We start from the raw sequence: 27,707 nt of genomic DNA, 5'->3' as shown, positions 1-27,707 counted from the left end.
CATCTGCTCAGTAGAAGTTGTAGCATGATTTGTCGCTCTATAACACAGTTTTCCAGGCTTCCATGTCCCATTGTACGTGCTCTTTTCACCACTGAAGACAACATGTTGGTTTAGGTAATGTGGCTTCTATATTACCTGAACCAACATGTTGTCTTCAGTGGTGAAAAGAGCATGTACAGTAGGACAAGGAAGCCTGGAAAACTGTGTTATGGAGCGACAAATCATTCATGTTTCAGTTAATGCCTGGAACTCCTCATTCAATGTGTCAACCAATGGCGGTTTTTATCTTTCATTTCACCCTACAGTCATATTCAGTGAGTGTGGTAAGTCGCCCACTGCAGGTAGTAGCACTTGCAGTTGACTCCTACGCTTCTTTCTTAGTATGGTATCATTGGATGTTGAGCTGGGATGACCCATTTTTTCAACAATTTGCAGAACAGATAGGCCTGCAACATGGCATCCTATCATAACACCTCTTTCAAACTCCATTAGTTCCATTCTCTCAGCCATTTCATCTAGACACAGCTGCACTGACTTGGGAGTATCATATTCCTCCAATTTATACTGGCTACAAATATGTGAGTCGTTACATGATATGATGCAACTTGCCCATCAGGGTGTCTGTTGTCTGCTTTCAAGCAGTGTATATATATGTGTGTGTGTGTGTGTGTGTGTGTGTGTGTGTGTGTGTGTGTTAAGATTATAGTCATAATGTGCAATTAGTTTTCCTGCTATATTTTTTTATTTTATTTATTTTTGTTACATTTGTGTGATCATAACCAGGTAGTTCATGTTTTCCAAAGGTTTTGCTAAAAATAAAAGGAACACAAAATTCATGTCAAATAACTTAATCTTTAATGATAAAATTTTCTCCTAAGTGTCAAAGGCATCTACGGTACAGAAATACAACAGCAAAATACACAAATAACAGAATGATTGCAAAGAGTACTGCCTTAGCTTCTGTAAAGTAACAAATTGGTGAAAAAAAATTCCTAATTAGATTTACAAAGAGAAAACCATAAAGAGATTTATTTAAGTTTGGATAATGAAATAAAGTGTCTCAAGTTTCCTTTTAATGACATTCCATAAGAATCTGCCCTTATGTTAGTCTTATTCCAGAGAGCTATGTGCTTAGTAGAGTTGGCATATTTAGCAAGGCCATATTGTTCAGGCTGAAGATATTTGATATAAGACATGTTCTTCATGATGAACAAAGGCAGATCATCCAGATTTTCCATAATGAGAAGCCACAGGGGAATCTTTTAGATGCCTGGAAAACTAAGGAGGAAGTTTGTCCTTTGGTGAAGAGAAAGAGAGAGGTGAAGATAATTCTGATAGGACAAATAAACAAAATTTTTCTCAATATTTTCAAATATTTCTTTCACATAAGGCAGTAGAATACAAATTCTTCTTGAACAGAAAAGGCAGGAATTCTGCAGTTGATGAAAGCTCTGTTAATAAAAGGGTTCACTGAACCATTTGACAAGAAGTTTGGCTTAATATTATATAGTAGTAATCTGTCAAATGTAAAGTAAGGATGCAATGTATAATGGCTTAATAGCCCAATTTTTTCTCCACTTAGTTTTTCAGGTTTTTGCCAGATTCTTTGCCCTTGTGGCTTTTCTTATTATGAACAATCTGAGAGATCTGCCTTTGTCCATCATAAAGAACATAAGCCTTATGTTCTTCATGATGTTCTTCAATGTACTAAAATCCTAAATAAGAATAGATTTCTTATGGAACATCTTCATCAGGAAACTTATGAAATCTTACTTCATTGTCGAAACTTAATTAGATCTGATTGTTTGTTTTTATATGAGAGATAGTACTTTTTCAGTCTATTAACCTTTCCTGATTTGTTTATTTAATTATGTATTTAAATATATATATCCTCAAAGGCTCACTCTAGTGAATACGGGCATGACGAACCCGAGGCACCTGAAGCTGGACCACACCTTACTTCATGTAATATACACCTGTTATATTATCTGTAGACTGGTCCCTACTCTTCTTTCCCTCTGTATTTCTTTTCACCTTGCTCCTTTCCCCCAATGCTATTATAGTATTCGAGAGCTAGGGGTGATTCTGTCCTATTTACCTATTTTTTATCTTGTGCACCTGCCCACCCCCAGTTAAAAATGGTGAAGACAAATCAGAACTCTATACCGCATCGGTCGTCGCGCAGGTTACCAAGGACTGCACTGGATGTTAGGCTTCCTGGACAGCCAGTGACAAATGGGCTACAGGAGTAAGATCCACAGAACTCGAAAGTATTTACTAGGAAAAAGTGTATAATTAGAAAAAATATAAGTAGAAATTTTTTCATCATATTGGTGGTACCTTACTGTAGTAATTGTTGTGGTGCTCGTTAGAATTTTTCTGTTGTTTCATTATTATTTCATAATAAGAAAAGCCACCAGAGCAGAGAATCTGGCAGAAAAATAAGTGGAGGAAAAATTGGGCTATTACATGGAGAGTTGTGAATAATTGGAATGCATTGCCTGAGAGAGAGTGGTATCTGCAGAGAATTTGAATGTGTTTAAAGTGTGGTATGATGAGCTGTGTGTATGATATGATTTGACAAAGGAGACCTCCTAGATGAGTCTTTCAGTTCATGGGATATTATGATAATAATAATATTTGTATATTAGGTTATTCCAATTTTTAAAAAATATTTCTTTCTTTTTTCTTTTTTTTTTGTTATTTTTAGGTATTGCAATAGCCGAATTGTACGATTCTCTGCTGATGGAAAATATCTCAGTCAGTGGGGCCAGCCATTGCAGTATAGTAAGTTTTAAAGTTTTTTACTGCTTGCATAGTTTTTTTAAGTAAGTAAGTATCTAGTTGATTCATTATTATTATTATTATTATTATTATATGGACATCTTGGATTCTGAAGACCCATAATAACCATTATTCACACAGTCATACTTTTCAATAAATTCATTCACCACTCTTCAAGCAAAAAATCCATGATTCATGTTGAAGTTTCTGGAACAAAAACTACAGGGAACTGGAATAAAAATAAATAATTTATTAACTAATTATGAACATACCAAAATTTTGCCAGCTCAAACTAGCATTATCAAAGGCAAAGTTAAAGACGTGAAACCTCTCATTTTATTCATCTTGGTCATTTTATTCTCAGCAAAGACTAAGAATAAAATAATTCAAATGATGAACAGGGACATTCGTGCATGGAAGGCAATAGGCACTCTTTGCGATGATTACTAATTACTGCTGACGGGAGGATTCAGCAGTGTGCTAAAATTTGTGTAGAATTACACAGTCATTTTTGTTGTAGTTAACCAGGTTCTGTAAAACTTCAGTTGTCTCCAGGAACAGTCTCTGTGATTTAAATTGGGTTTGTGTGTTTATGTCTTTGTTCCATCTGATGAAATGGTCACTATTCAGGGCATATTGTGCCTAGTCTCTTTTAGATTCTTCATACCTAATATACTTTTTTATGTTCTTTTCTTCTTACCAAAGTGGCCATCCTTCTATCGGAATAGTGGGTCCTATATAAGCCCCACTGGTACATTAGCAAAAAGGGACAACACCATTGTCACGTGCCCATTTAAGTTGGGTGTGCTGTCGTGTGGCTTATGCAACCTGCACTACAAAATTCATGTCAATTTGACCGTATGATTGCATTTTTATTGATGTACGAAAGTTTTAAGAAGGCATAGTGCATCAGTGCTCATCTTAATTGGTCCAGTGCAATTAATTGTAGGATAACTATAAATGCTTTAATTTATTAGTTAACCAAAATATTAACCTCCAAAAATATGACCTGACTTCTTGTTACAAACCATATAAGAAATTGGCATCCATTATCCGCTCCACCAAAGACCAGCCACTTCCCCTAGACCTTCCTGAAGTATACCAGATCCCTTGCAGCTGTAAACTGTCCTTCTTTGACCAAACAGGCAGTACAGCAAATGTCAGGATATCAGAACACAAAGACAGTTTCACCATTACAGCCACTCTAGGCTTGCAGACCATGCTCTTGATACCCGCCACAGATTATGCTGGAAGAAAGCCACGTTATTACACCGCAGCAAATTTAAATACGAAAGATTGTTCGTGGAATCAGCCTCAGCTCTAAAAACTTTCCAAACCTCAACAAATTTGGGTGCTTGAGACTACCCCAAATTTGGGAAGCTTACATCTTGAGAACTTCAGCCCAACAGCCAAGACAACCCAATATAGCCTCGGGGGGGGGGAACCTTTAGGACTCTAGGAACAGCATCAGTTTTCTCTCTTCTGCCTCATTTGCTCTTTGTAGTGCCTGCGTGCACGTGTCATAGTTATATTTTCCCATGAAGATGGCGATGTGACGTTGCCAAAATATAGGAAGTATTTATTAAAGTTTATTTTAATTAATACTCCAGTATACGTTGTAAATTCCTGAAATAATTTAATAGTCACGGTTACCAACATATAAGCCTATCTACAAGAATTATGTTAGATTACATTCACAAGATATCTGGTAAACGCAAACTAATGATAGAGATATAATAAATTTAGTTTAATCCTTTATCCAATTGTGTGCAAACAAAGTTTGCGTCTGAAAGTATCTTCAGGACTGGGGTAAAGTGGTACAACACCGGGCAACTCCTTGCAAAGGTGGAGCAAGCTGCCAACACCCCTATCTCAGTATCTCCCATAATGCAAAACACATCTCCTTGCGGATATGTATAATGTTGGTATCTCCACTTGGGCCTGGCTCCCACTGAAGAGACCTCAATAAAGGTCGAAACTAGCCTGGGTAGTGGCCCTTCCCTTAATGCTTAACATTATACATATCCGCAAGGAGATGTGTTTATTATAATGATAGAGATGACAGTTTGTCTTTTGTAGATGGCAGCAGATGAGAAATTTTGTTGATAGGAAAATATTTGGGAATGAGATGATACTTCTTGAAAATTCTACCAATTGGTTCCGAGATGCCAGAAATATAAGAGATTGGAACCCTGCAGTCTATTGAAGAATCCTGAGGAGTTGGAACATAGAAGTCAATTATCTACTGGATTTGATTAGGGTTGTAACCATTAAATTCCATTAATGTTTTGATAGTGAGAAGTTCTTGTTGTAAGCTTGAGGGAGAGGAGCACACATTATATGCTCTATTAATTAAAGACTTGATATCACCAATTTTTTGAGAGGTGTTATGAGCAGGCTTTTAATGAATGTATCTGCCAGTAAAGGTAGGTTTTCGATAAACACTAGTTGATAAATTATGAGGCTGTGTTCGTAAGAAGGACGTTCAAGAATAGTAAGCTACCAGCCTTTTCTTTTTCCATGGTGAATTGAATGCATGGATGAAGGTTATTGATCTTTGTAGGAAAGTGGTAAGTTCATTTTCAGAATGAGGCCAAACAGCAAAGACATCATCAATATAATGAAACCACGAGAAGGATGAATGAATGAGAACAAGGTATCTTCCAGATGGTTCGAAAAATAGTTTGCCATAGGTGGAGACTGAGGGCTACCCATGGCAGTGCCTTCAACTTGTCTATAGATCTTTTTTTTTCAGCTGAAAATTGGTGTTATCAAGTCTTTAATTAATTAATTACAACCAGTGGTGAGCTATAAGGGGCTCGCATGAGCCCGTTGTTAAATTTTTCTCAAATTTGCGAGCCCCTTATTCTTGTTTACTTTTTTATTTAAAAAAAAAATTTTTTTTGAAACATATTAAGCGACAAACTCATGCAGTAACCTAACAAAAATTAGTCTATTTGGCAGTGTATAGATTATTTGGAATTATTGTATCAACTCCTCTATAACGAATGCGCCCAAGTTTGAAAATAAAATAAGCGCATGCGCTATCTTTACCCTTCTCCCTTCTGGTAGCCAATCGTATGGTAAAACTAGTAGCCAATCAAATATTTTATAAAAGATTTATATTTTGATAGTTAAAAAATATTTTTCTTATGTAAGATAAATTAACAATTAACACAGTTGATTGTGTGCAAATATTTCATGTTTAGATCATGAAATATTTAATATTTGTTTAAAAGCGATAGCCTTTACAGGCTGATTGTCCTCTCACACCTTTTGATTGGAATTTGTGCACAAGCTGTATTAATAAAAGTTTTTGTGTGAAATACAGCTTTTTTTTTTTTTTTTTTTTTTTTTTTTTTTTTCCTCAATGATGCGAGCCCTTTGTTAAAATTTCCATAGCTCACTACTGGTTACAACGTTAATCAAATCCAGCAGATAATTGGCTCCTGTGTTCCAACACCTCAGGCTTCTTCAACAGACCACAGGGTTCCAATCCCTTATATTTCTGGCATCTCGAAATCGATTAGTAGAATTTTGATGAAGTATCATCTCATTCCCATATGTTTTTCTATCAACAAAATTTCTCATCTGTTGCCATCTACAAAAGACAAACTGTCAATGCTATCATTAGCTGGCATTTACCTTGTGATTGTTATGTTAGATTATGTGAGTGTATGTTAGATTACCTTGTGAATGTAATCTAACATACTTTGGGCAGACAGGCCATGCTGTGGATAAAAGAATTCATGAATATCAGTATTATATCGAATACATGAAACTTCAAAAGTCTAATCTAGCACAACATAATATTGACACTAAACACAATATCCAGTGGGATGAAGCTCATCTTCTCCATAGAAGCAGGTTTAAATATGAACGTCTTTTCAAAAAAAGTTGTGAAGCCCTTTTACATTGGCCAAATCTGAATCAGATGATTGTCTTTCTCTCTCCCAAAAGTTTGGAAGATTCTTATGTTATTTAACCATCAAAAATAGTTTTTAATAATATTATTTATCGATGCTAATTTCTAGCCATGCGGCAACAGGTTTTAATTGGTAAACCACTCACTCCTGTATGCACTTTATATTCCCGTATTTTGATTTGCTTGTTTCTACACGATGATATAGTACTGTTATTTTCAGTACGAAATATCTGTACTTTCATTTCATTAAAGTTGATTATTATGGTTATTGTGTAATTTATTGTTTCTTATACATAAGTTTCAACCTCATTCAACTATTATCATGCAATTTGCAAAAGCTCTGGCAAAAAACAGGATATTGTACATTGTTAACACTGTTTCCTATTGTAAATATTGGCAAAAAAAGTTATAAATTATTTATAACAATATCAATATACATTAAAAGCTTGTCTATATCAGTGTCACACATCAGTTCACACTTCATACATGTAAAACAGATGAAACTCTGAAAACAAAAACTGCAACTCATTACATATGACAGCATTCAATTGGATTGCTTCACACAATAACCAGTCACAGCCACTAACAACTTCTGGGTGCTATTGTCTCAGCGCACATTTAAAACCACTCGACACTAAGAATTTCATGTCATCTTCATGTCTGTTTAAAGGGCTGAAAGTGTCAGTATTTGTGACTTCATACCAGGGCTATTAACATGAATATGATGCAATATTTGCACGTCGAAAAGTGTGAAAACACAATACATTAATGCTTCATGAAGCATTAATATATTGTGCTTAATTTTAGGAATCACACAAAGCCTGGAAACAATTAGTGGAGTCTTTAACAGGAATAAATGCAAAAATGTCACTTGCATTTTTGCATTTGATAGACCACAGTGCCCCAAAGACTATGATCCCAACATAGCTTCCTAGCAACTGTTGAACTATCTAAAAACCCTCCAGAGACAAGACCTCAACCGTGGCTTGCACTATACCCTGAAAATAATACTGGTATTCCGACAGCTGAACATCTTCCACATGGTGCCCGCTTTGACTGGAATACTTGGAAAGCCTCAACAGACTTCAAACTGCAGGATACTGCAAAGAAAATCTCATCAAATGGGGCTACCTCACTGGACCAGATAACTGTGAGTGCGGGACAACCCAGTTCATGGAACACGTTCTTTCTTGTCCCCTTCTTCAATCAGCTTGCACAAAAGAGGACTGTTATATCCTGGACAGAAAAAAAAGTTGATCGTGCAAGGTACTGGAGGAATATCTGACCATATTTATTGTATATAACTTATGTATAGTTTCCTTCTTTTTTTTTTCATATTTTCCTTATTATTCCTGGTATAATTCACCTACCAAATTTAAGCTGTTCTCATTTGTAATGTATCTTAATTTGTTGTAAATAATGTTGTACCACTTGTATTTGGAGACAAAATGAATAAATAATGCAAAAATATAATATCAGTGATATTGCTATTCCATGGGTGTGTACTGCACACCTAGGACAGCCTGAATATTCTCCCTGGACAACACATTGAAGCTTATTAAGTGATCCTCTTCTTCCAACTGAAGGTGATGTGATGTATGTGTGTGCACATGCACATCAATGGGCTTATGAGGTAACTAAGCATATGAGGGAGACTTATCTGAATGCCTTATAACAAAGGTATTCGACATCATCTGTATACCTCAACCATAATTTGAACTTTGTGGGGGAAAGGGGGGGTGCTGAATTTAGTACCAGGGTTTCAAAACAATCCATGTATGTTAACAAACGGGAGTGAAAGTGATGGGCTCATTGCTATACCTTCAGTATGTTTAAAGAGTTCGTTGTTCAAACTAAAATAACCTGATTTAAGACAGTGCCAAGTTTGCAAATGTCAGGAATATTTTGGAAAGAAGCCTCACTACTTTGTCACATACTAGAATGTTAGAAAAAAGGGACAACACATTGATGTCCCTATTTTGTATTAATAAGCATCAATCTGTAAGCAACAGACTGATGCTTATTAAGTGGCCATCTTCTTCCAAATGTTCTGTATTGGTTTTTAAAGTATGGTGAGTTTTTTTTTTTTTATATATGACAATATCTTTCCAATGTCCAATTCTCACCTTCTCGTGGTGCACCCTGTTAGGTATCCACCTGGATACTGAACAAACAAGGATGGGCTGGCAGTTTGGGATTTAGCCGACCAGATTGTATTCTTATTGGCTTAAACCACAATATTTAATGATGGTACAACATGACAGAATTTCATGCCGACTGGTGCATCGCCCGGTTAAACAAGGCCCCCTCCCCCATTGTTTTTGCCAGGGAACCAGGGCAAACAGTGAAAAGTCAGCTACTGGAACAAACCCTAAAACACACTCCAACTCAATAACACCACAGTTCAAGATCGGTACTATGAACATAAGAAACCTGAATGGCAAAGAAATGGAGCTAACAGGAATTGGATAAGTACCAGATTGACATAATAGGTGTGACTGAAACAAAAAAGACAAAATCTGGTGAGAATTTTCTGAGCAATAAATACAAAATGTTATATTCAGGCAATGGCAATCAGGGAAAAGGAATAGCCATAGTATTCAAAACTAAACACAAGGCTAATCTTCTTGAATGACAGGCAGTCTCAAGTAGAGTGACATGGGCAAATATCAGAATGGGGAACTGGACAATGAGACTTATTTATGCCTATGGTCCTACAGAAGGAGAGAAAGATAGAGAAAGCAACTGACACAATGAAAAATGAAAAGTTGGTCCCTATCGGGGAATCTAAATAACAGAATAGGAAATGATTGTCAGACATACAAAATTATTTTAGGAAAATTTGGAGAAAAGAGCAAAGCTAATAATGGCAAATACTTGTCAGATTTCTGTTCAGGACAAGGACTGGTTCTTACTAACACCATGTTCCCAGTGCTGGCCCTAGCAAATTTTTGAATGTGGGCGAGATCTTTTTTTTTCTGCCCTTCGGCCGAAATTGTATATGTATATATAAAAATTATATATATATAGTGAATAAATAAATAAAATATTTTTGTGTTTATTATATAATGAGTACATAATTTTAACACAATTTATAAATATTACATAAATCACATTAAATATGAAAAAAATCTAAATTAAAAATTAGCAATTTTAATTATTTAAAAAAAATAAACCTTTCTAGCCTTAATTTCACCAAAAAGACTTTACTACTACTTCTAGATCTAGTGTCTCGGCTATGTCACTTTATCAATTGATAAAGTGACTAAGCCGTCTAATCTCTCTCTCTTGGGACATTGTGGACCTCATAATTTCTAATAAGTCTTAATTTAGAATAAACTGCACTCTGCACTTACAACTGTAGTTGGCATTATTAAAAGAATTCGTTGTGATGTGTACACATTAGGAAAAAGACATGCAGTTATTTGCACAAATATAATTTACTACTTCTTAGGGAGAATAATTATTTGATATCCTCTGAGACAATAAAGGGTGTTTCAGAAAGAATGACCCGATTTCAAATAATTATATTTAATAATGAAAACTGGAGCCTGTGTAGCTCAGTGGATGTGGCGTTTGCATACCACGGTGCTTGGCTGCACGAAGGATGACTTGATTTCGAGTCTAGTCGGCGACTAGAGGAAATTTTTCTAAGCCTTTTTTTGACCGGTTTCCAAGTTAGTCGATCTCTGGCACGGGCAAGCGGGGTTTTCGTCCTGTAAACTCAAGAAAATCAACCGTAGAACCCACATTATTTCAGACATTAAATACATTTGTGTTAGGGACCACGAGATGGCGGCACATTTGAGCCGTCTCTCTTCACTGTGTACCGCTTAATTAGTGATAGCCTTGGGCCATCTATCTCTCATTGGTACCAGTGGAGATTGAACTGCCCACTCAGTCTCCAAAAGTTAGATAGGGCTAAATGGCCTTGCCTACTCCCTGTATACGGGAACAAAAAGGCGTTATCTGATTTTTGATTTTTTTTTTTCCTTCTACGGATTTTTATGATAAATAATTAATTTATACAATAATTTGAAAATTTGATAATTAAAGGTAATTATTGAGTATAAAAATTAAAGGTATAAACATTAAAGGTATAATTATTGAGGGCAATGTAAGACATAAAAATGTTGCCCAATGAGAAATTATGGCATTTTAGCAAAATGCGCCTCTGATTAATATGTTTAATAATTGATAAACTATTCTTTAAAATTTTATTTGTCTATCAAAATTCCAAAAATAAGTACACAATTAAAAACAAAGTCAAAAATTGTCCAAAGTCACTTAAACACAGAATACACAATTTGCTCAATATGTTTCACATTCAAAATTGAAATGACGCTGAAAAAAATGTAAGAAGTGCATATCACGCTGTTTCATCTATCCAAATTCGAATCAGAATTTAAGAAAACGAACAGCCTAATATACACCTATGTTTCAGGCTAAATATTTTGATAGATCAGTGTTTCTGAAACTTCAGATATCTCTGTACCCCTTCTTTAATTTTCATTATTACCAAGTACCTTATCAAAATAATAATAATAATAAATAAAAATATATTTCATTGTAAATGTCTGTTTTATTTGAATTTAGATGTACATTTAAACATGTAAAAGATGTACAAAAAAAAAAAGATTTATTTTTAATAGAACCAAATTTATAAAGATACTATACATTTTTACTTAATATAAATAATTTATCATCAATGAGAGGAGTGAAATTGCTTATTTCTATATCCTCTATATTGCTCTCTTTTGTGCGTTTTATAAGTCCAGTCTTTAACCAATGATCCATACTTAAGAATTTGAAAACTAAAAAAATTACCGTATTTACTCGAATATAACACACTTTTTTCCCAAAATTAAACCTAAAAAATCGTGGTGCGAGATATATGCGGGAATTATCGGAAACTAAAGTTTTCAGAAGAAAAAAGCTGAAAATGGGTATGACTCACCAAGAAGCTTCTATTCTCCATCACTTCTTGGGTAGATAACTTTGATGTGTAACATCAAAGTTATCTACCCAAATAGAGTCATCTCCTTTCCCATTATATCAAGTAAAAATTACCAGTAATTTAAGACTTGAGATACATAATGAACAATCCTTGACAAATTACTAATAAGAAGTGAAAGATGTGCACGATTGTAAGCCAGTAGAGAAAGAGTAGCTATTAAGAAGTGCATATGATTGGTGTGGTATTAACGAAAGATCACACGACCCAAACAAAAAGCAAGCTGACAGTCGAATGGAAATGCTAATTCTCTTAAACCGATTTCCATAATATCTGAAATACATTCAATATATATTTCTTAGTTTTAACACTTTCATGATGGGGTTGTGTCAAACAAAACATGTTGCACTGGCAACATGTGGTTTTGCTTGAGTCTATACAACAGTTTCTGTTGGAGGGGAGATGTGATTCATTAGTTAGTGTTTATATTCCCAGTTGTCTCTAATTGCACTATTTGTTGAGAAATATATTACACAGTCTGCAAATGTCTGTGAACCTTATTCAGTTTCATGATAAAACAAATTGTTTTTCGTGTTTCAGCAGTACAGTTGCTGTTGTGGAGGGCATATTGTTTACTTAATTAGTGACTCTAAATTATATTATGCATGAATTAGGGCAATAGTGACTCGCAATTTGAGTCACTATCGCCCCAACTTTCACGTTGGAGCGATAACTCACTTCCTGCAGTAAACAATATGCCCTCCACAACAGTATAGTTGCTGTTGTGGAGGGCATATTGTTTACTGCAGGAAGTGAGTTATCGCTCCAACGTGAAAGTCAGGGCGATAGTGACTTGAAATTTGAGTCACTATCGGGGCGATAGTGACTCAAATTGCTAGTCACTATTGCCCTAATTCATGCATAATATAATTTAATATATATATATATATATATATATATATATAGACTATAAAAGTTTATGAAATTCACATCGTATAATACTTTATGGGTTGTTTCCTTAAGTATCTAATAAGTGGGTTCTAAAATGTTTGGTTTTAGTATGTATGACTATAATTTTTTTATTAATAAAATATAATGAGCACATTAAAGTGCCAAAAGAGGTTATTTTTTTCCGACGACGTAAATTAAGTCAAGGGGATAAACCTACTCACTGATGAGACCTCAATAAAGGTTGAAACCGGTCTGGGTAGTGACCTTCCTCGTAATGTAAAACAGTAATACATCTCATAGGAGCTGCATTTTACATTATGAGAAAATATTAAGGATAGTGATGGAGCTTGCTCCACCTTTGCTCCGAGTTGCCTTAGTGTTGTACTACCAGGTGTTGACTTATGCTTCGACTCACCGAAAGTTCTTCAGCATGAAACTCTTAGATTTTGATCTCCGAGTTTCTTATCCGGCTTTAAAATAATGAGGGATTTATTATCCCCTTAACTTATAATAAGTACATATTTAACTGTCAATGGGAAATGGCACTTTTTTATTTGGTAAACTAAATGCTGTATTTTTGTAAAATATCTTGTTGCCGTAATATAGCTGAGCAAGTGCCCTTATTAAGCAGCGCTGTGAGGCAGGCTCCCTCTACGTACTGGTCCCAGTGATTATCAAAATAAAAATCATTATTTGGAGCTTATATAATTAGAATAAAATATAATTATATTTATAAATATGTATATATAAATTTTATATTTTTTAAATATATGATATATCCAATTTAATTTTTTTTTTAAATATTTAATTTTTTCTGCCTCCAGTATAATTGTAACAAACTCTGCGGCATTCACCCATTCCACCCCTGCCTCACACCGGGCCTGCATGTTCCAACATAAAAATGTGCACAAATTCACATGGAGAGAAGATGCAAGGAATAAGAAAAGTCTCATTGACTATGTTATTGTTGATAGTGATGTTTTCTCTCTGGTGCAGAACACTAGAGTGTACAGAGGATTTGAAATTGGAAGTGATCACCATTTAGTCTTGAGTAGGGTAAAATTGAATCTCATATTGAAAACAAGAACATGTAAGAAAGTTTAAAGCAAATAAAAGTTGAGCAGCTCTCAGATGTGAACTGTAGACTGAAATATACAAATATTATTCAAGAAAAAATGAAAGAGTTTGAGAACAGGAATCAAACCTTGGAGATTCAATGGCAAGCTCTGAAGTAAATGATTGATTCAGCCAGAGAGGCATGCGATGAGGTTGTCTACAAGGATAGAAAAATCAGAACTCCATGGTGGACACAGTAAATTAAAGAGCAGTGAACGAAAAGAAGAAAGCATATCCTGGCAAATTAGTCAGCTTGTGCTCTTAGAGAATACAGAGACAAATGTAAGAAAGCTAAACAACACTGTGTAAAACTATCTAAACAAAAATCATGGGAGGACTTTGAGGAAAGATGCTGTAAAAGGAATCAGAGATGATAAAGGTGATATGAAAATTGGAGAAAAAGATATCCTTAAAGTATGGAGTAATTACTTTGAAAAATTGCTAAATGAAACAATCAGTGATGACAGCACAGTAATAAAAAAACACTGACCAGGCATGCAATCAAGAATACATATCCAAACTTGAAGTAGAAAAAGCCATCAAAAGTCTGAAACGTGGAAAGGTAGCTGGAGTAGTGATATTTGACCAGAAATGCTCAAGTATTGAAGTATAAAAGTCTAACAGTGGCTGCACTACATAGTTCAGAGGGACAAATTCCAGATGATTGGAGTAGAGTTCTCACAGTACCCATATATAAAAGGGGAAATAAAACTGAATGTTAGAATTACAGAGGTATTTTTCAGCTGAGTATTCCTGGCAAGATTTATGTCAGTATACTTGAGAAATAGTTGAGGAAGAATGGATTGTGGAAGAGAAGCTTGGTGAAGAACAGGCTGGTTCAGGCCAAATAGAGGCTGTCAGGATCAGATCTTCACTTTACGACAAATAGTTGAGAAAGCATGGGAATATAACAAAGATCTGTATTTAAGTTTTGTCGATCTGGAAAAGGCATATGACAAGGTTCCAAGAGAGAAGCTATTCAATACGCTACAGTTATATGGTGTCAATGGGGCATTATATCAAGCAATACTTATTCTTTATTTGAGTTGTAAGTCAGCAGTTAGAATTGAAGGAGGTACAGGAAGATGGTTTAATGTTAAATCTGGTGTGAGACAAGGATGCACATTATTCCCTCTGTTATTCATTATCTATGTGGATCACATTATGAAGTAAAGTGGTATTAAACATGATATCAAAATTGGAGATGTTAATGTCAGCTGTTTGCTTTATGCAGACGATGTTATACTTCTAAATAAATCTGCTACAAGTCTGCAAGATTCCTTGACTAAATTGAATAACTGTTGTAATAGATATGGTATAAAGGTCAGTAATAACAAGACAAAGACAATGAAAATAGACAAAAGCATTGAAAATGTCAATTACATTGTGAATGGAGAGCCTACAGAACAAGTAAAATATTTTAGATAATTAGGCACGATTTTTAGTGATGATATGGAAATAAACAACAGAATCGACAAAGCTGGTGGGAAGTCAGCTGAATAAATTTATATGGAATAAGAGAGAAATTAGTCAAAACAGTAAATTAGCTGTATACAAGATGGTGTTCAAACCAGTTTTAACTTATGGATCTGAGAGCTATGTTAGAAGTAAAACACTTCACCAGAGACTAGAGACCGCAGATATGAGAGTCCTGAGAAAGATTAGGGGCATGAACAGATGGCATCAATGGCAATATCATATTAAAAACAAGGATATTAGGAAAGAACTTGACATTGTTAGCATCCAGGAATGTTATGGTTACTTAAACAAAATGGGAGAGGAAAGATTAGAAACAAGAAAGATTAGAGCGAAACAAGTGTTCTCTGCCACTTTTGCAGGAAAAAGATCCAGAGGAAGATATAGGTGGATTGATATGGTAAAATGTGCCGTAGATGATAGAAATATAAGATTTGACAATGTTGGAGCCTTGACAGGTAATAGATTGATTTGGAGGGAAAATTGTAGATAGGAAATTAGTAATGATGTAAATTTTTCTTGTACTATCATATCCTGTACACTCCTTGAGGGTAAATGTCAGCAATTTGATTATGATGATGACAATATCTTGCTAAAAACCTGCTAAATGCTTAGCAGGTTTATAGGTAGAACAAAATGTATGTTGCATGCAATGGGAGAAAGCAGTGATTTAGGTTTGTGAACCTTAAGTAAACTCTATATCATTGGTGTTTGCTGGTAAAAGAATTTTAATTTGGACAAAGTTTCCATTGGCCAACATGTAATATTATTTAACAGACTTAGTATTTTATTTTTTATCAATACCATGAGATCCTCCACCATGTTGGAATATAGATTGATGTATCTGATAATCAATCTTTTAATTTATTATTCTAATCACCTGTATTATTCTAGATCACCATATCATTTCCTTTGTCTGCCTTTACTGTTACTATATTTTTGTTTTATTTTAGATTTCTCAAGACTTTTTTTTTTCTCCCTTAGTGATATTACTTTTTTGGAGGGCTTGCACTTTTTAGCATGTTAGAGCTTCTAGGTTAATGACATCCGCATCATCTTCTGATGGATTTCATGGATTCAATGTTTGCCACAATCTGAGTGCATTGGATATTTTCCCTTCAAAAGCAGTTGCAAAATTATGCCTTTATGTAAAATTTTGGTTTCATTATGTGAAAATTTATAATCCAAACAAGTTGCGAACCACCTTATCATAACTGTTGCTTAATTCTTACTAAAGAATTTATGGAGACCAAAACACATGCTGGAGGAATTACTTTACTTATAATTAAGAAAATAACACTCAGAAGAGTTGATAATAACTGAGATGACATCTCTCCCACCAGTTGGAGAGAGCAACCATGTGGTTTTAACTTGGAAGATGAATAGACATGCAGGAGTATCAAAGAGAAAGGAATATATGTGGAATTATATGGCAGGTGATTATAATAGTCTTAGACATCAACTTGGAGAAGTTTCATAGAGGGAGGAATTGGAAGGCCAGGATATCATTGGTACTTGGGAAATTGTGAAGGAATATTTGTTAATAGCAATAGTAAGCTGTATTCCACAAGTGAAGAAGAGGCCACAATTTGGTGTAAAGTGGATGACAAACAATATTAAACAAGAACTGCATGTGAAAAAGAGGCTATGGAAGAGATACGAGGAAACAGGTGAAGAGCAGTTGCATGAAGAATATAAGACACAGGCCAGAAAAGTGACTAGTTTGGTAAGGAAGGTGAAGCTGGAATATGAGAAGAGATTGGCCCTAAGATCCAAAGAAAATCCTAAGGAATTTTTTAGCTATGTGGCCAGTAGGAGGAGAAATGATTGTGGAAGAATGACATTGTGGAATAAAAATGGGAATAGAGTGACTGATGCAGAGGACATAGTGGAATTGTTTAATGAACACTTTATTGGTGTATTTCATCCTGGAGGAGTAAATTTTAATACTAGAGGGATAGGACAGGTTCGAGGTTTAGAGGTGCAGGAGGAAAGCATGTTTCAAATACTGAGTACTCTGGATGTCAGCAAAGCTATGGGACTGGATGGAATTTCACCACGCGTTTTGAGAGAAAATGTGCTAAGGAACTGACAGCTCCTTTGATCTGGCTTTTCAGTGAAAGTCTGGCTATGGGAAAGGTGCCAGGGAATGGAAGGAAGGTAAGATATCGGCATTGCATAAGGGTGGTAGCAGAATGGAAGTGTCTAATTATAGGCCACTTTGTGTGTCATCAGTAGTTGTTAAAATCTTGGAGAAATTAGTTAGGGACCGTATACAACATTGGGTAGATGAGGGTAATGTTATCTGTGAGAGTCAACAAGGATTTGTAGAGGGGGCGCTCTTGTTTTAGTAATATGCTAGTCTTTTATGATAAAGTTACAAGAGCAGTAGATGAGGGAAAGGCATATACTGCCATTTTCTTGGATTTAGCTAAGGCATTTGACAGGGTGCCACATGAATAAGCTGATATTGAAGTTGCAGCACATGGGTTTGGATGTCAGGTTGGTCAACTGGATTCAGGATTGACTGTCCAATAGATATCAGAGAGTTGTGTATGGTGGGGCAGTTTCAAGGAGGCAGAGGGGTTACAAGTGGGGTCCCCACAGGGCTCAATACTGGGACCTATATTGTTTAACCTCTATATCAATGACATTATCAGTGATCTAACAGATAAGCTTAGGCGTTGCTGGTTATTCATGACTTATTTTTCACGGTATTAACAACACCACAAAACACTTTTATCAACAAGGATGTTTTATTAACGCTAATATTTCGCTGATTTTCAACTCAGCATCATCAGAGCACAACACACATGTAAACGCGACAGTGAGTGAGTCTCACTCACTGTCGCGTTTACATGTGTGTTGTGCTCTGATGATGCTGAGTTGAAAATCAGCGAAATATTAGCGTTAATAAAACATCCTTGTTGATAAAAGTGTTTTGTGGTGTTGTTAATACCGTGAAAAATAAGTCATGGACATTATCAGTGGATTACAGGGGGGGGGGATATTCAGTTGTTTGCAGATGATGTGAAGCTGGGAAGGGTTATGAGTAATAGTGCAGATGTGATAGTCCTGAAAAAGGATTTGAATAAGCTAGACAGATGAGCAAATGAATGGGAGTGTCAATTTAATGTAGCAAAATGTAAGGTCTTGAGGTTTGGGACACATCAATGGTATGTTGCATACTGGAGGAAGTAAGGGAGACAAGAGATCTGGGGTTGATGATAGGGGACATATTGCAGAGGTGGTGAAGGTAACACGGAGGATTGCTGCAATAATGAGGAGGATGCTGACCTGCAGAGATAAAAGAGTTATCATTCCGGTGTATAAGACCCTGATCAGACCACACTTAGACTTTTGTTCTCAGATTTGATCTCCAGGATTTGAAGGGGAGAAATTAACTGTGGAAAGGGTACAAGGGCAGATAACAAAGACAGTGTCAGGGCTGTACAATGTTAGTTATGAGGATCATCTGAGGGAATGTGGACTGCAGAGTTTGGTGCATAGAAGAAGGTCTATACACACGAGACTATCAGAATTCTGTACTCTCTTTTCTACAGTTAAATCTGTCCACACAATTGGCCGATTCTTAGAAAGATTAAGTATATTAAATAAATTAACAAAGGGTTGACTTCTGAATAGAGTTCGATCCTCAGCAATAACGGTCTGGAGTTACCTCCTAATCAGGTTCTGGCAATATTTATTTGATCAAGCTGCACCAGCCAGATCCCTAGGTTAGAAATTCTTCTTAACCAAGGAGTAACCCTCAGAAAATATACTAAGTAAATCAATCTATTAATTATTCTTTATCTCAATTTTATCTATCTCTCTCTCTTAAAATACTTTAGTTTGCAGTTGTGGTCTCTGTCATATAATTCTTTCCCGCTCAGATTCAAATGTTAGCAAGCGGTGCATTGGATTCAAATCAAGGCACAAAACAGGTCAAGATAATCAAGATACATTTATTAGATTTCTAAGATTACACATTTACAAAAAAAACAGTCAATAGGAAGAGCTATCCCAAGTTATAAGGTTAGACATAGCAACCGTAATTCACACATCATATCCAAGTATAGGCTAATTTCACTACACAAAATTCTTGCTAGCATCTTTTAAATATCCTTACTAGCTTACACATATTCTTAAAACATTCACATTGATAACTCTATAGATCATTACTTATAGCAAATTAATTACTACTCATTCACATAAATACTAAGGAAACAGCTTTTAGATTCTAGACACTGCTATCTAAATCTCACTATAGTCCTTCCTACAAGTTTAGAGTTTTATAACCTAACCTCGTTACTTCCATAACACAATATTCCGTTCTTTCTTAACAAAAGAATTATAAAAGGGTTTTACATTACCACATTCCTGGAACTCATTCAGTCTGTCATTTTTATATAATTTCCCTCTGAAATGTTTGATCTCGTCCTTGGTGATTGACTCGCGGGCTAGATTTGGTCTTCATTGTTCTGTCCTTCCATCGCATTCTCGACTGGAAACAGCATGGCTCGGATCGATCCACGTGGATGTATGTGGCAGCCAGTTTCTTCAAGCTTACTCGGAAGAGTACTGAATATTTCTTCGTCTATTCTTTTTGCACGACATCGCGAACCGACAGCAGAGAATAGCTGCCTGCTATTGATTAGATCCTGAACTTGAACTCCTCCCAACTCCACAAGAAATTCTCCAGCAACTCCAGATGAAAAAACCTAAAAAGCCCTGAATGGGGAGGACAAACCCGTTTTATACCTCGTGTCTCTAGCGCCCTCTTCACCCAAAACTTTCTTCCCGACACTTTCCTTTTGCTCCCAGCTCCTATTTTCATTTCTATCTTCCTGGAATACTTCGTATGCATGCCACGTCTTTACAGAAAACACTGTGCAAGTGCTGTTCGCATTTGAACAATTTGCCGTTGGCTACACAATTTATCCGAAGTTGTTGTTAATGGACTTTGAACCTTCGTTACTATGCTCTAACATATATCTTATAGAGAAACTTCTTACATTATAATCTTTTACAAATAAATGACATCGTTCACCTTTAATTAATATTTCAAAATTTGTATAATTCTTTAAACAAATTAGTATCTTCACTTATTTACAAGCATTTTCGTTATTGTTTTAGCTAAATTTGTTAGATCTTGAAACAAAAATAATTTTCCAAGGAAATCCTTTCATTCAAGATCCAGCAGTGATATGATTGAGACTTTTAAACTGTTGAGAGGTGGTTACAGGGTTGACACTGGGGAGTTCTTTCGCTTGGTTGAACAGCGGGAAGGAGTGATGACAAGGGCCATCCCTGGAAGTTGCGAAAGGAAACTGTGTGGTTGAACTGTGGAATTCATTACCTGATAGAGTGGTGAGAGCGAGAACGGTCAATGAGTTTAAGGAGTGGTATGATAGACTTGTATTTCCTAGGAAGGACTTCCCTTGATGAGTCTTTTGACTCCATGGAGGCTTAAATAATAATAATAATAATGTTTTGACCTCTGTATTGAGGTCATCATTGGGAAAACATACATATGCAAGGACACAAGCCATATGACACTACACAAAAGTAAGATAAATCTAAATGCTTTGTTAATCATTTACACTAGCCTGACCTCTTGTGAAAAATAAATGAAATAAAATAATAATAATAAATAAAATATATTTAAAAATATAAATTAACAAAATAAAATAAATTTTTTTATTCATGTCAGTATAATAATAATATATAGATGTTGTATTTAGCTCCACTATGGTAAAACAGGCCTATCAGACCATGCACTCCAAACATGCCTCAGAGTTGACTGGAAAGGCACCAAGTCCCTACACCACACCAAAACTTGGATTGAAAGAAAATTCGAAGAATCTTGTGAAACATCATACAAATCTGAACAAAAATGATGGATTAATTATTCCAAGAATGTGGAGCCATCTTCAACCCTGGTTTTATAGCAACCAGAACAACTCCAAACAGAAGAAAATCTCAATACAAAAGGACTATAGAAATTGTTTAATGTAGTTCTGTTGTTTTTTTTTCTTCCCACCAGATGTCAGGCTAGGATAAATGATTTAATCATTTAGATTCATTTAACTATAGTGCAGCAGCATGTAGTATGTACAAGTACAAACGTGTATTTTCCTGATGATGAGCTCAATACAGAGGTCGAAAAGTCTATTTTTACTTGCTTAATGTTAAGTAAAGTAATTGTTCTAACATGTGTGTTGTGTCTCCATAAATTCTTCGCTATGAATGCTGACTACCATGTAACCTTAAAAGAAAGAATTAAAAATAAAGTTTTACATCAGAACTACATTAAATACATCTCTACAGTCTTCTTATATTAAGGTTTTCTTGTGTTGTGTTTCTGCCATCATGTTCTGGATCCTGTATAGTTTGCAGATGGGTCCTCCAGATTGTTGGCATTACTAATCCATCATTCATGTTTAGATTCGGATGATGTGTCATCATCTCACAAGCTTCCTTGAACTTTCTTTCAAATCTGGTTTTGGTGTGGTGTAGGGACTTAGTGCCTTTTCAGTTTGATTCTGTGACATGTTTGAAGTGAATGGTCTGCCAGGCCTGTTTTACCATAGTGGAGGAATTTAATGTGGCCTTTATGTTCATCTTTTCTGGTTGGCCAAGTGGTTAGCATATCTGCCCTCTAGCCAAATGGCTGTGGGTTCGAATCCTGCCATTGGCATGGATGTTTGTGATTGTCTGTGAAAATACTAGTGGTGGTGGTGGTGGGCAGTAGATGGCATTGGTGTAGTTGTAGTCCATTGTAGTTGGTGGAGACAGAGAACTGTAGAGTAGGTGCTCTCCCTCTATGAATCTTTGGACTCCCTGGAAATATCATGTAATAATAATAATAGTAATTTTCTTATTGGGATGGTGCACCCTGTTTCTCCTATGTGGGGTAGGTTGCAGGTGCACTGAATTTTGTAAACCCCTGGGCGAGCGAGGTAGGGAAAGGAATCTTTGGATGAGCTGAGTATATGTACTTCTTAATTTTGCAGGATGTTTGTAGGGTGCCTTAATGTTATGTAGTGTACTATCTGACCATTATCCTAAATCTCTAATTTTTTCTGCATATCTAGGAAATGTTTTTATGCTTTCATGACTATCACCTGAGAATGAAGGTATTACAAAGGTTGGATTGATTAATTTCAAAAATTCCTCGTCCTTTACTGATGAAGCTTCACTACTAGAATTACTGTCTCCTGTAGCCATTTAACTTGAGTCACGATTTACTTTCTGGAGTCTAAAATAAAGTTAAGTCACAACCAATCTTGCCAGTCGACTGTGCCATTTTGTAAAGAGATTACTTTTTATTTTTATTCATCTCTATAAAGATTTTTTTATACTCTTTATGTTTTAATATTTACTTACACAAGGGTTCAATTCCAATTGAACCCCTGTGCAATGACTTTTAACTATTTCTTCTAGAATCTGGAAAATCACTGACTTGAGGCCAAATACAAAAATTATACACATTTAATAAAACTAAAACAATTTATATACAGGTAACCCTCATATAATGTGGATGTTAGGTTGCATAGAAATGCCGCGTTATATAAATCACGTTATGTGAGACTTAGATCACAGAAAAAGTAGGGTTAGGTTCCGAAGTTGTTGTTTTTTTTTTTTTATTATATAAACAACAATATCATATCCAACGAAAAATATTTTTATTTAATTCAAGTAATTCATGTACGTTAAGAAAACATATAAACTATGAAACAAAATACATAGTATAAACTTATAAAAATACAAATTGTACGTAAACTTCATTGCCCATAATGCATAAATGTTTTAGGCAAAATAAAATAAATTGTATATTTTAATCATCATCGCTGTCTTCAAAACTAATATTTCATAGATGTTCTTTATTTACAACTGTTCGGACGTCATCATCACTTGAAATCTCTTGGACATCATTTGCATAATTCTCATCAGTGGCGCACCCAGAGGGGAAAAGGGGCCCTGTCCCCAAAGAAAAAAGGAAAAAACACTAGAAAATTTTCCAAAATCTTTTCCAGATTAAAATTCATTTTTTTAAAATTTATGTTGTGTCATGTCTTCTATTTCAATACTACTTATCAATCAGCGATCATTGCAGATGCCCAGTCATGGGTCGTATGCGATGAGTAGTGTGTATTCTCAAACCCCCCCCCAGATTAAATCCTGAGTGCGCTACTGATTCTCAACGCCTACTTCGGCTGGTTTAGTTATCAGGAAGTCAGAAATAAGACCTTGCTTACCACTATGCTCCAATTTTTTTTATTAAGTTCATAATATGGAGCTAAACAAATATACAATTGTCTCGTGTATTTTCCAGAGCACTCCATCGAGAGATCATTATCTGTTGATAACTTTCTTGCCAAGTCCAATCCTTCTGCTAATTTCACGAAGATAAAATTTGATTTTTGAGTCACTTGGTGAAAAATATATGAAAAGATAAAGGGTTACTATAATTTGTAGAGTGTGTTATATCGAAACCGCGTTGTATAAGTACCATGTTGAACAAGGGTTACTACAATTTTTAAACCTCGTTATACGAGGGTTACCTGTACTTTAAATAAAATTACATAACTACAAAATACTGGATCCAAGGCCTTCTAAAATAAATCTATGCTTTAAGTAAAAGGAAGAATGACTATGGAAGGAGAATTGTAACAAGTGCTGATGGTAGTGAGGTGACAGAAGCAGACAGATGAGTTGATGGAAGTTTTTTCACTTGACTGTGCTGGCAATTGGTAGAAGTAGACAAAGTAGTTAGAGTTATTGAGTGACTTTGCATTGGTCTAGCATCCAAATGACACAATTGGCAATTATTGCCATGGAATTGGTAGGATATCATATCTATACTATGAGAATTAACAAAGAATTGGCATTGTCTTTGTAACTGTTTAACTTAACTCTTGGCTCTAGTATGGTCCCAAGAGAATTAAGGAGGGCAAAATAACTCCATTCCATAAAGGTTGTAAGAGTAAATTATAGCCCACTCATTATCTCAGGAGTGGTAATAAAAGTATTGGAAAATCTGGTCAAAGGCGGAATTCAGGAATATAGGTGGATAAGATGCATGGTGGGCCAAGTGGTTGGTGTATCCTCTCTCCAGCCAGCAGTCGGTGGGTTTGAATCCTGCAATGGACATAGATGTTTTTGACTGTCTTTAGAAGGGAGACGAATTTCACTGCCCACTCTGTTTTTGGAAGCCTGAGGTGGCTTGAAAAAAAATTCGATGTTTTGTCTCTGCAACAGGATTTCCAGACCAGGTAAAAGTGAATAAAAATGCCAAAAAAATTATAAAAATTAATAAAAACAGAAAAAAATTCTTACCCCACCAATGGTAATAATGTACTATAGGTTTAAACCGTTCGTACGTTGGAAGTCATTGAAAAAATTATACTTATGAGAAGGCCAGCATAACTTATGAAAGATATGTCATGTCTTAGTAATTTACTAACTTTTTATAATAGTTACAACTGATTGCTAAGGGTGACCAATTGACAGATATCAAAAAGTTGTATGTGGAACAGCAGAATCCAGGAGAAAGCATCACTGGCAGTGCTTTGACCATTACTGTTTTATATGTACATAAATGATAGAGGAAATGATTCGAAGGGATATGTTGTTTGCTGATGATCAAAATTTGGTAGTAATAGTTAATCAAGGCAATGTAGAGAGTTTGCAGAATGATTTAAATAGGCTGACAGTACAGGCAAAAGGCAGCAGGTTCAGTTTAACATAGAAAAATGTGATGCTATTTTGGGATGAAAATATTACAAGCTGGGTACCACTTTAATGAAGCTGTACTCCAGGAAATTGATGAGGCTAAGGGTTTGGAATCGTTGGTAGGTAGAGAGGTGCAGTTAAGAGGACTTATTGCTATGGTAGCCCTCATAGGGTTACTTGATCCTTGATAAAAAAAAATTATCATTCCTCTTTATAAATCCTTGGCATGGCCACATGAACTGAGTAACCAGAGGTGAGTAACCAAGATGGTGAGTGGTCTGTGGAATGCTCTCTGCCAGAATTGAGGTTTGTAAATAGCAAAAGTAAGTTAATAGGCTGTAAAGAAGAAACATGATGAAAACATTTAAGTTACTATATCGGATTTATAGTATTGATGCAAAGGAAATATCCTGGCACTTGGCCTGGGGGAAGAAGGGGGTCATCCTTGAAAGTTGAGTAAGGATATGAGGAGTAGAATTTTTGTTTACAGGGTGTGAATTACTGTAACAGTTTGCTATAGTCTGTTGTGAGTGCTTTGTTTTTTTATCATAGAGTTCAAGAAGAGGTACGATAAATATAGTCTGTTGTGAGTGCTTTTTTTTTTTTTGTCAACAAGTTCAAGAAGAGGCACGATAAATATTATAGATAGTTGGATCTCATGTCATGAATCTTCAGACTCTGTGCCTGTGTAATAATAATAATGCAATAGAATCATTCAGTTGCGAAAAGTGGTGATACATGGTCAGATGAAAATTACAGCCAGTAGCTTTGACAAGAGACCAGAAAGCATGGTACTGTTGGATATGGGGCAAGTTTTCCTGATTTTGGCCCTTTCAAAATCAGTATTGGATGTGCTGATAGTTTGCTTGCAGATGTTTTGAGCTTTGATGTAAACAGAAAAGGAAGGTGGAATTTTCCATTGAAACCAAATGTTATATGACCAATTCTTCTCATGTATAGCCTCAACACATCACAAACTTCTTAGAGAACCATGGCTTAGATAAAAAGTAAGATGTTAAATTAGAATGGGGGAATTAATGTTTCCACACCAGTGGAATTTCATTAGTGATATATTCAGTTCCAATGTTTGGATCAGGAAACTGAAAACAGTGACTAATCAAATGAGGCATTAGAATCATGAAGATCATTCCATTTAACTTTCTTGTAATGCCAGACACATGGATGAGAGTGAATGCATGAATGTTTTTTATGAAAGAAGAAATTCAAACCAGACTGTGATCAGAATTGTCAGGAAGATAAAGAACAGTTATGGTATCTTTAGAAGGATCAATGGTGAGGATAAAAAAGATCTAGAATGTTTGAGAGTGGATAGGATTATCAAGTATCCTGGTAAGCATGTGAACAATTTGTGTAGAACATTTGTGATAACAAATGTCTCAGCATTTCTCATTTCTTGTGCATGCTGTTGGAAAAGGAAAGCCAATTGGAATTGTGAAAACATTAAAATATTGAAGAATGTGACACCACTATTAGTCAAGTCAGACTTGAGAAAATCATAATATTCTTTAAATGGAAATTTAGAGAATGAAAATTAAAAAGTTCAGAATGGTTGGCAGCATTATTAGAGCATTACAGATAACAAATGAATCTGATCAAATGGGGCTGAGATATTTTAGCCAAATTAGATCAAAAAAAAAAAAAAAAAAGAGGAAGTTCTAAATTAGAAACTCTTCAATGATATATTCAATTCAAATGTTTGGATCAGGAAACTGAAAACAATAACTTTAAAATGAGGCATTAGAATCATAGAGATCATTCCACTTGCCTTTCTTATCAGATAGCTCAAACCTTTGAGAACAGAGAATGCAAGAAAGAGAGTGTAATTGGGAAATGGAACTGAGTAGGTACTTGAAGATGTTAAAATTAAATTTTTGCTAGGAAAACTATGTGTGGTTTTGCATAGTAAAAGTGGAAAAGAATATTGTTGAGGTTGTAACTAAGACCACATATATTTGTTAAGTGAATCTGGAAGGCTTTGAGAAGTATGCCTTTATTTGCTTGTAGTCTGTTTCTCTTTGCTTGATTTTGCATAGTGATTGCTTTTAGCTGAAATCGAGAGGGACATGGAATATAGAGTAATGGATTCCTCACTGAGCCATATATATGTATATTGGTAATTTCACCCAGGTCCTCAGCAGTGCCCTCAACTTACCACAGTTTGGACTTGCTCCAAAATAGCAGAATAGTGGCATCAGGATTTATTTTCTAGCTGCCTGGAAACTAGTGGACAATCTGCAGAATAACCATTTTAAAGCTGTGCCCTCAAAAAGAAGAAATGTTTAGTCTCTTCATGATTTCTGATATAATGCTGAAAATGTCACTCATATGCTAGAAGAAATGGAATAAAAATAAACTTGGAACATTGCTTTTGATCCAAACATCATTTTTGCCACTCTTCAGGCTTCAAATAAACGATGTGGTGGTATTATGCCAAAAACTCATACTGATGCATAGTACCACAGGATTTTGGCATTTTCTCTGAGGGGTGTGGGTGCCACACCTTGACCCCTACCTATGTCATTTCTGATGACACAGGCAGGGGTAAAGCTTCCTCCAGTGTGATGATCTAATGCCTACTAGCTAGGAGATATATTCCAAGGATACTAACATCAGACCCCTCCAGGGCCATTGCCAGATTAGATCGTGCCCTGAGGCAAACAATTAAATATCGCTCCTGATGGATTATGAGACAAAAATATAAGAAAATCTCCAATTGCTGTTTTGTTTTTATTACAAGAGAAA

General features: G+C 35.4%; 1 protein-coding gene across 9 annotated transcripts in view; it reads left to right on the top strand.

Annotated features, from left to right (window-relative positions):
• Nucleotides 1-27,707, top strand: part of LOC150108568 (peptidyl-glycine alpha-amidating monooxygenase B-like) — a 521,418-nt gene that overhangs the window by 384,869 nt on the left and 108,842 nt on the right. For all 9 annotated transcript variants that reach the window (XM_090390860.1, XM_090390858.1, XM_090390856.1 and 6 more), the window contains one exon: nt 2,711-2,787. In XM_090390860.1, coding sequence (XP_090246986.1) covers nt 2,711-2,787 — 77 coding nt within the window. The remainder of the gene's footprint in view (nt 1-2,710; nt 2,788-27,707) is intronic.

This window comes from Typopeltis vanoorti, chromosome 3 (assembly GCF_054136105.1).
Source record: "Typopeltis vanoorti isolate ZY-2024b chromosome 3, IOZ_Tvanoo_1.0, whole genome shotgun sequence".
Lineage (NCBI taxonomy): Eukaryota > Metazoa > Arthropoda > Arachnida > Uropygi > Thelyphonidae > Typopeltis > Typopeltis vanoorti.
The sequence above is the reverse complement of the archived record's forward strand: the minus strand, read 5'-3'. Positions and strand labels throughout refer to the sequence as shown.